The sequence below is a fragment of the Panthera tigris genome, chromosome X (genome assembly GCF_018350195.1).
Source record: "Panthera tigris isolate Pti1 chromosome X, P.tigris_Pti1_mat1.1, whole genome shotgun sequence".
Lineage (NCBI taxonomy): Eukaryota > Metazoa > Chordata > Mammalia > Carnivora > Felidae > Panthera > Panthera tigris.
The window spans coordinates 17638796-17649783 of NC_056677.1; the positions used below are offsets into that span (position 1 = coordinate 17638796).

The window sequence follows — 10988 nt, forward strand, 5'->3', positions numbered from 1 at the left end:
CACAGTCCTCCACTCACCCATCCCTCGAAATCCTCTAGGTGTTGCAGACATTCAAGGATGAGCCAACAGAGAATTGAAAAGCTGTTGTTTAAAGGGGTGTTTGTATTTTCATAGTTTTAATTTAGGTACATGATTAGGAAGTTAAAAATTCGTTATAGAGGAATTAATGATAGCATGTGCTGATGATAACAAGGAACTTTCTAATGGAAAGACTCAATAACCATACCTACCATTAGTTGCTAACCTCAGCAGTAGCGCCAAAATTTGAGTACAAAACTGAAATGAAGCTATTTTTTAACCCTAAAGGTGATCCTTTCAAGTTAAGGTACTGTGTTTATGGACTTTGGGGGCACTTTAGGTACACTCTCAAACATTTTTTTAGAATGCTCCTTTTTAAGGAATCCTCACAAATTCATCAACACCTACTGTTAAATACACAGTTGAAATGAACACTGGCAAAATTGGCAGTGTAGAATTCTTGTTAAAATCATGGATTCTGGAGCCAGACTACCCAGTTGCAATTCTGGCTCCACCATTTACACTTCCTAAGTATGTCCTTGAGCAAGGTGCTTCCCTGCTGTAAAATGAAAACCAAATACATCTACCTTCAATATTGTGAAAATTGAAAGAGATCATGAATGTTAATCATTTACCCTTCTGCCCGGCACATACAAGTGTTAACTAGTATTGTTATCAATTAGCGATTACAGAGTCCATTTTTTTTTAACTAGGTCAGCAAACCTAAAATATTCATATGGACCATGGTAGAATGAACAACATTCCATATTTACTCCTTGAGCCAATATAATTAGTATTCCTCAAATAGGATTCTTTGGCTCTCTATTAAAGGAAATGTGATATAGCCCTAATCCTATCTACCACTCAAAGCAAAATCCGAGTTTATCTTTATCATTGTTGAGAAAGATATGACATCAATATTCAGGCAATTAAAGAAGAAGATGGGAGTTTGATTTATTCAGATAGATCTAAGTTCCTTTCCTGAACCAGTCTCTAATTTTTTTTCTCAAAAATATTTAATTGCAGTATTGTCCTCCCAGATCTTACAAATGCTATGTAGCTTCTCTTAGTATGTGCCAGATTTTTCCTTACATTTGCACATAAACATATTCTCATATTTCATTTTAATTAAAGCAATATTTTTAATGATAATATATGATAATTTACTGTATTTACAATGTGGCAGGCATTACTATGGCAGTCACATGAAACCTAATGATCTTCTATGGTACATTATTGGAAGATTTTTATAATCAAATATACTCCAGTGAATGCCATTCCATCTTATGCAGTCTGGAAAAATGTAAAAACCAGCTCATTCAGTATTGCTAAACCAGGAGAGCTCTATTAATCAGCACTTCTGTGCTTCTCAGTATAATGATAAGGGATATTCACTAATGTGTTAAAATATTAAATTATGTGCAGGATTGTTTCTGTGTTGTGTACCTTTTGTACTCTATCTTTGAACTTAATGGACTCAAGATATGTATGGTGATTTGCTATTAAGAGATATTTTGTTAATCAAACATCTTATTATTTGACCATTTTAAAAATTTTACCCAATATAACTAGCAGCTGTGGGTTTTGTTTTTTTTTTTTTTAATGTAATAGAGTGTTTTCCCAATCATTCATTATTCTGTTTCTCAAATGGTTTGGATTTTTTTTAGTAGATTTTTGGAGTATCCGATAAGTGTTCATTACACCAGATTCATTTCTCTCTTTTTTTTGCACATTGCAGGTGAAAGTAGGGAAGAAAAGTTAGGAGATTCATTGCAAGATTTATACAGGGCATTGGAGCAAGCCAGTCTGTCACCACTGGGAGAACATCGCATTTCAACCAAGATGGAATACAAGCTATCATTTATAAAGAGATGTAATGACCCTGTGATGAATGAAAAACTACACAGGCTGAGAATTCTCAAAAGCACTTTAAAGGTAAGATATGAAATGGAAAGAGAAATTCCTTTCAAGATATTCATTCTTGAAGTCAGTGGATTACCAGATACTCTAAATGAAGAAATACTAAATGGGGAGGTGGAGTGGACAGCAAGTAAACAGGAAGAACCTGAAACTGAGCTGTTCCTATAGGGTAATAAGTGCATAAAGAAGAAGTAACCTTAACTTTTCATTATCATATCAAAGCATTGGCTAAATGTTATTTGACTTAATTCTCAGAGAAAACAGGATGTAATTAAATTTTTTTCAAAAATGTGAGGCTGGTGTTATTCCTCAATCTTTCATTTTCCTAAGATAAATATGCCATGTAGTTATTAATATAGTTATTAAAAGAACACAGTAAGCATGCAGAGTGAAATAGTGGGCACTAAAAGGCTTTGAGATATTTGGTGCCTATCTCCTGCAGCACATTTGGAGTGCAGCCACAGTGATTCATGTTCCATATAGAAATTTTATAATTGTTCTGTTTACGCTATCGGTTCCAAGCTCACATGTTACTTTCTTATTCTGCATTTCCATAAGTGCTTACATTATCTCCAGTCTCTTTATTATACCACCCCCATAGTGGGGAGGAGGTAGTGGAGAGAGAGGAGCAGAGAGGCAGGAAATTGAAGGAGGCAGAAAACAGAGCCCCCTCATTGTGAGTGTATATGAGGGGACAGGGCCTGCTGTACAAAAACTCTCCATAAGCAGGCCTTGTGCCCTTGAAAAATCAAAAACAGAAAAGAACTACCATACAAAGTATGTAGTACAGTAATCTCAGGAAACAAAAGGTCAGAGGGCTCCTTTGGGAAATATTTCAGATCCATAGTATACTGCTGAGGTTTTGTGATTTTAAAGCATAGATGAGTACGAAAGAAACAAAATAGAAAATGCATGATTTGAAAAAGTTTCCAGAAGCAAGCAGCCAAGTTTTCAGAGTAAATTAGCTTTCAGTTGGTATTCATGCAAACACTACTGGAAATCTGTGGGACAACTTAATAGCCTTTTGGTAACTAAGAGCAGAATTTTAAAAAGAGCTATAATATTCATAAGAATAATTCTGCTAACCAGCCCTACTCCAAAGAGTAGTACCCCACCTTCCCACCTTATAGAGCACCCCACCCCATTCAGATCCAAACTGTCTAGTTGCGAAAGCAGAGAGGCATTTTGAAGCAGTTCGGGCTGACATATTTTAAAGACCTGCTTCTGTCTTTCTTTCTAAGCACCTCACCCCTGTCTTTTACACTCTGGATTCCCTAAAAACATTTACTTCCAGTAGCAAAGAGTTTGAGTTCCTGCCAGTGTTCAGTTCATTGAGTATTGGTGCATCACTAGGTATGTGACGCTGTGCTCCACTCTCTGGGGTAAAGATGATGAAAAGTCAGTGTAAAGAAATGCCCCTCATTGATAAAACCAAACTAGGAAGCCCTATACTTTTCAGTGTGGGAAATTAACAGAGAATGCAAATCTCCCATTAGGGAAGGATAACTGCCCAAGCAACCTTGGATGTGTGTAGTCCCTGGAATTGTCTCCCATCCAACTACTAACCAGGCCCGACCCTGCTTAGCTTCCGAGATCAGACGAGATCGGGCGCGTTCAGGGTGGTATGGCCATAGACTGTGTAGTCCCTGGAATTGTAACAGACCTGCCTCCCCAAGCACAGGACGACTCCCAACATCCTCGGCTGCAGCCCCATTGTCCCCACCTGGAACTAGAACAACTACTTAGGCACCTTGCTATCTTTCCTTCCCAGCTCTCCCTACCCACCTCCTGAAGAACATTCCCTAGACTTCCCTATCTCTTCCTTGAGCCCTTAAAAGACAGGCCTTACGGGGTGCCTGGGGGACTTATGGGACGCCTGGCAGGTGCCTGGGTGACTCAGTCGGTTGAGCTTCTGACTTCGGCTCAAATCATGATCTCATGGTTTGTGGGATAGAGCCCCCGGTCCAGCTTTGTGCTGACAGCGTGGAGCCTGCTTCGGATTCTCTGTCCCCCTCTCTCTCTGTCCCTACCCTGCTTGTGCTCTCTCCCTCTCTAAAATAAACATTTTCCACACTATATGTCAAACTAGAATGTAAATTTTAAAAATAAATAAAATTTAAAACAAATTAGAAAAATATAAATAAATATAAACATTTTATTTTAAATTTTTTAATGTTTATTTTTGAGAAAGAGAGTTGGGGGGAGCAGAGAGAGAGGGAGACACAGAATCTGAAGCAGCCTCCAGGCTCTGAGCTGTCAGTACAGAGTCCAACCCAGGGCTCGAACTCACTAACCTCAAGATCATGACCTGAGCCAAAGTCCAACGCTTTAACCAACTGAGCCACCCAGGTGTTCCAATAAATGCTTGAAAAAAAAATTTTTTAAAGACAAGTCTCAGCTTCTCAGACTGTCTCACTCCCTCATCTTCCATCCCCCTTCCCACCTGGAAGACTCACTTCTCCCACAGGTGATAGCTGTGCTGTACTGAGTTCTCTCATAATGGAGCTCATTCTTCAGCTGAGAACCAGCCCCAGCTGAGAAGGGAGGGCTACTTTGCATCGCAGACCCCCATTGCTACAGGAAAGCAGTCATGATGTTCATACAACAAGAATTATGTATTTGTAGTGAAAGAAGGGCCATGCCTTCTCTCATGCAAGGATGCGGAGCTAACCATCTGGCAGGAGAGACAGAACAGTGCAAGACTAACTCAAGACAGAATGTGAGAGAAGTCCACTCAGTGGCACTGATAAAGTGTCAGGAGGACATAAATGAGGAAGAAAACCTTTTTTTCCCATTGTTGAAGGAAAGCTTTAAGAAATGAGAGGCATTTGAACCGGCTCTCAAAGAATGAGGAAGGTTTCCATAGGCAGAGACAGGAAACAAGACTGGCCAAGAGTAAAAATTAACCACACACAGTGGGCAATACAGGCATACCTTGGGTGTAGAAAAAAGTACACTAGAACTTGATTATAAATAGCTGGGTTTGAGCAAACCAGAACTGTGTCATATGGGCTTCTTAATATTTACATATTAACTTTTTATTTTAAACTTGAACAAAAGTCTGTACCCAACTTAACTGTTGAATCCTTTTGCTTTTCAGGCCAGAGAAGGGGAAGTAGCCATTATTGATAAAGTCCTAGACAATCCAGACTTGACATCTAAAGAATTCCAACAATGGAAGCAGATGTACCTCGATCTTTTCTTGGATATCTGTCAAAACACCACCTCAAATGACCCATTAAGTATTTCTTCTGAAGTAGATGTAATCACTTCCTCTCTCGCACACACTCACTCATACATTGAAACGCATGTGTAAGTGTATTCTGCCCTCTGGCCATCTGGTACCTTTTGGTACTTTGAATAAGTATATGAGGTAGTTTTATATCAGTGTGTGGGACACTTGACAAGCTATACTTTAATGTTACCAAACTACATGAAACAAACCATATATGGTCATTATACCACTGTCTTTAATGAGCATTTGTATATTTTATATGCAATTAGTGCTCAGCTTATGTTTACCATGTGCAAAATCAACTGTCTTCAATGACTTAAAATTAACTTTTGCAAATAACTCTGAAGACAGGTGGTCTTCAAGTAGTAAAACCACAAAAAGGCAGTTTTCTATATAAGGTCATCTTTTCTCCCTTTAAGTTAATTTTATATAAACAAGACTTCAAAAGTAAATCACATTTTTTCAGGTGCAGACATCCTTGTGGGTGGGAAAGAATTTAAACCTTTTTTATATTTATTAAAATGTTCTAAGAATTTTCTTAAACATTGCACAAAGTTTAATGCTGTAGTTTTATTTTTGTGAAATGTAGATGTGCATACAAGAGTTAAGCAAAATAGAAGAGCATCAACATAAGAAAAGTTCAGGTATCTAATATTCGTCTTAATAGTCTATTAACTTGTGAAAGCTGGTTAATGGAAGTATTATTCCAAATCTATGGGGACACTTAATGGTGTATCAGGGCAAAGCTTTGTAAGATGTTTTTGTAACTAAGACCAAAATTGAAGATAGAGCTGCTTTATTTTCTTGGTTTAAATCTTCCTTTATTTTTGTAGTGATGAAATGCTGATTGTGTACAGAGGAATTTGAGAGTGGATTTTTTTAAAACACAGCTAATTCACCCAGAAAGGCAGCTAAGATAGATAGATATATATATATATATATATATATATATATATATATATATATATATATATATAATTTTAGCCCAAACTCATGTTTTTAAACTCCAGCTCCTAAAACACAAGGTATAAACTGAAATGACTCAACTTTCCAGTTATTTTTCCAATTTTCCCCCTAGTCCATTAATTAAGCTTACATAATTATACTTCAAGCAGGGGAGTAAAATATGTTTAGTTACAGGCTGGTGTGTGTTCTAATATGAAAACAATGTTGAAAAATAAAAATGTGCCTCTCTCCTGAGGAGCAAGAGGATGATGGTTCATTCAGAGATATATTATAATGAATTACATGAAAGAAAGAATTTATAGAGGTTCTTCCTAGCTTCATGAATTGTTCTGTAGAGTGGATGAAGTCTACGAAAAAGTACTCTTCACATATTTCCATTTATAAGTATCTCATTTTTGAAAGTGATCACAGCATGATAATGACTGTGCTGCTTTTTAGTGTCTGGCTGCATAACGTACAAGTCACAAGTTGCTGTTTTTTTAGGAGGAGGAAGGGGCCCTCCTTTACTATTCTATATCCTAAATCTACTTCTAATCAGCTTTATACTGTTGCCTGTACAGCTCAGTGAATGTACTTTCATCTCTAAGAGTTCAGATATATGCCAGTGAATATTTTTTGCTGTAGGGGAGGAAGTAAAAACTCCACAGCAGGGATCATTTTCTTTGCTTTTGAAATCAACATTGAATCACTATCGTTTTGCAGACTTTGCACACTGTACAGGAGAGTGGCCTTTCTACAGCACATTTTCAGTAATCCTATATTTAGTCAAAATGGATGAGAAATCATGTATTAATGTTTGTATGGAATTTGGGGTCTAGTGTAATATTTTTATCATTTAAAAAACTATTTGTAAAAACATTTATTTACTGCATGGATATTGACGTACATTAAATTTGTGGAATTTTGTATATGTAAAAAAACAAAAACCTCTTGTCCTAAAATGAAGTGTGTTTGTTACAGGTGTTAGACTTGTTGATGTTTACTAGACCAAATGTGTACATTCACTTAAAAATATCTGTACCTGATGGATGTGTCATGGATACAGCAGCAAGGTTGTACCCTGTAAACAACGAGTTGATGGAAAGACTAGCTGTGTTGCTACTAAGCAGCTTTTACCTTTGTAAAGTCAGCTCTGTTGTTTTAAATGGTAAAAATTAAACTAATGAATTTTAAAAGACTCGTGACTAGCTTAGCATGAAAGAGACCTTTTAACACTATATTTATCTGTACATTTTATTGCATTAGTTTCAAATCTAGGAGAGAGGCAGCACTGTAAACTGAAGTGAAATAAATTTAGCTCTTAATGAATCCTTACAAAGCACCTACTTTATTCATGCAGAGTTCCTCACCACATTTCTTTGAGACCTAATCACAGAGCCATCTTCCCCCTACCCCCTTCCCTAGTTATCAGTTCTAACTTTGCCACTCCACTGGTGGTATAAGCCAGAAGCAGCAGCTGTTCAGGGTATGCAAGTATGTTTTCTGAGACCCTGCAAAATCAAGCTGGTTTCCCACTTAACTGCCACAAATTGAAAATTTCACATACTCCTCTTTCCTCCTCTGTTGATTCTTGGGAAGTTGGGGGGGGGTGCACCACCAAAAATAAGTTATTGTTTTTTGGGGTTGTTTTTTTACAAATATAACCTATGGTATGTCTGCAGAATGAACACTTAAAGATGAAAGAAACAGGTTTGGGTTTTGCTAGATGTGCCGCTTAACCAAAAGAGCCTGATTATTCTGGCTCAGGACTGCTGAGATAAAACCAATGAATGGCCTAAAGCCAAGGCAAAAGCAGGCTAGGGATTAAGGATGAGGGACACAAAAACTTAACCTAGTATACTTTTTCCAAAAACAAGTGCTTTCTTAGAGATTTTTTTTTTCTCTCTCAGTTCTACATTTATATTAAACCATCAGAACTATAAACATGGTTCTGGATCATAAAATCATAGCTCTCCTTACAGTGATTTCATGCTATTTAATGAAGGCACTTTCCCTTCGCTATTTATTCAGATAATGCCATATTTTCGTACTATTTATTACAGCTTTTATAGCTAACAATTTTCTAGGTTTCGTATATAATTTCTTGTACATTTTTGGCCTTGTTTGGCACAAGTAATCAGTCTAGCACCTAAGGAAACACTTTAAGAGGGAAAACAGGGTCATATCTTCTTTGCAAAAGTCCATCTCTAGTCCAGCGTGAGTCTTCCTAGACTTCCAGCTCACTGAAGCCGATTCATATATCCTTCTGTTTTGACTCATCCTGTCTCCCATTCTCAGCTTAAGGGGAAATGTTCCTGTTGGGCCAAGCCCTTGTTTGCATATTTAAACTTCAGAAGCCGCCCTGCTCCCAGAGTCCCATTCTTAGGAAAAGCCCACGTATTACTCTGTAAACCTGCTCAAGCGCGACTTTTTCTCTCCTGTCTCCCGGAGACTGCACTAACCCATTAAGCCCAGCATTAAATCTGGCGTTTCTCCGAACACTCCCTCCCTCTCCTCATCCCCACTCTCAGCCAGCTGCAGCACTGCACACTGGAGGCCGTTCCAGGCCCAGGGTAGCGCGCAGCCAATGTCCTCCCAGCGGTCCAGGTCGAGGTCGTAGCCCACCACGTTGCGGGTAGACACCTGCCGCGAATCCCGCCACTTGAGGCCGCCCAGCAGCAGCGCCGTCTCCTCCACAACGGCCAGCCCATAGCAGAAGCGATCATAAGGTAGCGGCCGCAGTCGAGTCCACTGGTCCGTGCCGGGCTCGTAGCGTTCTATCTCAGAGAAGGGCTCATAGCGCCCCAGAAAGGCGAACACCGCGCCTCGCAGCACAGCCATGTGGTGCCCGAAGCGGGCAGTGCTCATGGGCGCCCTCTTGCTCCACGGTCGCTCCCCAGGGCCCAGGGTGTACATGTCCCGGAGGCTGCTCGAGCTGCCCTCGCCTCTCCCCGCCTTACCCCCAGAGATGTACACGATGCCGCGGTCCCCGATGGCCCCCGCGTGGCCATACAACGCCCGCGGCAGCGCCCCGGCAGCCGTCCAGCGGTCCCGGCGAAGGTCGTACATCTCTACCGACGCCAGCGCCTCGCCGTCGGCGCCCAGACCCCCGACGGCCAGGAGCGCCTCGCCCACCGCGCCGCACCAGAAGTGGGCCCGCGCTTCTCGCATAGCGGGCACCGCCGTCCAAGCGTGGAAGCGTGGGTCATAACGGTGCACTTGGGCCGTGACGGCCCGCTGTCCGTCTGCCAGGGGTGAGGAAGCGCCGTCCGAAGGGCTCTCCCCGCCCAGGACGAACAGGAAATTGCCTGCGGTGCACACGCTGTGCCCCAGTAGCGGTGCAGGCAGCCGCGTGAGACTGCGCCAGCGGTGGTTGTACACGTCGAAGGCCACCACGTCTTGGGTGAGCTCCCAATCCTCCTCCTCCTCTTCCAACTCACCTTCCTCCTCCTCCCCCTCCTCCTCCTCGGGCTCCGCCATGGCGCCCCTGCCCCTGGCTACCGGCGGTGGGGCCGCGACCTCCTCGGTCACCGCCTCCCGCGCCCTGCGCCCTCCGACCAACAAGATGCGAGTTTGGGGGCTCCGGACGCTGGTCTGCTCGCCCTGCACGAGCGGCTGGCGGGAGGGCGCAGTGTGGTAGTTGAGGGCCTGGATAATGAGGCCCTTAACCCGGGCGGGCAGCACGAGGCCAGAGCCCGAGTACACGCGCCGCAGCACGTCTGCAGGTACTAGGCCGAAGCGAACGCGCTCAAGCAGCGAGGTGCAGTAGGCCAGGCGTTCGGCCTCAGGCTCCTGCCGCAGCCAGGCCAACGCCAGACCCAGCAGCCAGGTCTCAGGCACCCGCGCCACGTCGGGGGCACCCAACACAGCCTTCAGCGACGTGGGGTTCAGTTCCAGCAGCCCCGCGGGGCCCGCGCCCCGCACCAGCAGCTCCCGCAGGTGGCGCACGATGCAGCGCTCGGCCTCGCCTAACGTGTGCGCCAGGCCGAAGCGCGCAGCCACGTTGGCGGCGAAGCAAGAATTCTCTGGAGCCAGCTGGCGCTCCAGGTAGCGACCGCACAGCCCCAATGCTTCGGTGACTTGCAGATAGCTGGCGGCCTCGAGCGTGTCCTCCACCGTGTCCATGGAGAGCGGCAGCCAGGCGGTGTAGATGAAGTCCAGCAGGCGCTGCAGGCCAGCCGCCGATGGCACGTGCAGGTGGATCACGCGCGCCCTGGATTCCCGGGTGTGGCTCTTGAACAGGGCCCTGAAGTAGTCGCTGGAACACGCGAGAAGCGACCTATGGGCCGGGAACTCGCTGCCCTCGGCCTCCAGCGTCACATCGCACAGGAAGCCCTCCGCGCGCAGGGCCTGGTAGCCGGTGAGCAGTGCACCGCCATGAGCTTTACAGTAAGATAGAAAGTAACTCATGATGTCCAGGGTGGAAAGCGGCCTGGCCGGGGCTGGGGGCCGTTGGGCACGGCCAGAGTCATCTCGGGGCACCGCTCCCCTGGGTCCCCCACGCGAGCCGCAGAGCCCCTAGCAGGGGCCCATTTTTGCCTGCTCAGCTTAAAGCCCAGGGCTCCTTCATCCAGGCCTGCAGATAGCCCTGTATCCCTCTCAGAGCAAACCCGGTCGGGGAACGGTTTCCATGAGCTCCTAGTAGCAAAGGGCACGGAGTTTGGATTCTTCCGGAGGGTGCCGGATTTGGTTCCGGCGTCTGCCGAGGCTGCCAGCACGTTGCCCAGAGCCCCCTCCCCGGCCCAGTTTGGGAAGCCCACACCTGCGCGCCAGGGGCCGCAGTGGCCACACACCATCACCTGGAAGGGCCGAGCTGAGGGTGGACTGACTCGGGGTGGGGGTTGCTGGATCTCCGACGGCGCAGATGCAA

The 10988-nt window shown here is 44.0% G+C and overlaps 2 protein-coding genes and 1 pseudogene across 5 annotated transcripts in view; 1 reads left to right on the top strand and 2 right to left on the bottom strand.

Moving 5' to 3' along the window:
* The window catches only part of CNKSR2 (connector enhancer of kinase suppressor of Ras 2), a 297547-nt gene extending 292089 nt beyond the window's left edge, over positions 1–5458 (top strand). For all 4 annotated transcript variants that reach the window (XM_015540102.2, XM_042974263.1, XM_042974264.1 and 1 more), the window contains 2 exons: positions 1757–1953; positions 5039–5458. In XM_015540102.2, coding sequence (XP_015395588.2) covers positions 1757–1953; positions 5039–5254 — 413 coding nt within the window. In that variant the 3' untranslated portion in view covers positions 5255–5458. The remainder of the gene's footprint in view (positions 1–1756; positions 1954–5038) is intronic.
* LOC122235551 lies at positions 3464–3574 on the bottom strand (annotated as a pseudogene).
* A 1854-nt stretch (positions 5459–7312) lies between the features above and the next one.
* KLHL34 (kelch like family member 34) lies at positions 7313–10542 on the bottom strand. Its single transcript, XM_042974424.1, has one exon. The coding sequence runs from the start codon at positions 10526–10528 to the stop codon at positions 8576–8578; it is 1953 nt and encodes a 650-aa protein (XP_042830358.1). The 5' UTR covers positions 10529–10542; the 3' UTR covers positions 7313–8575.
* Between the last annotated feature and the right edge of the window lie 446 nt (positions 10543–10988).

What these genes read in the sequence shown, in the direction of transcription:
- KLHL34 (XM_042974424.1), bottom strand. Translation starts at nt 10,528, where the DNA reads ATGAGTTACTTTCTATCTTACTGTAAAGCTCATGGCGGTGCACTGCTC.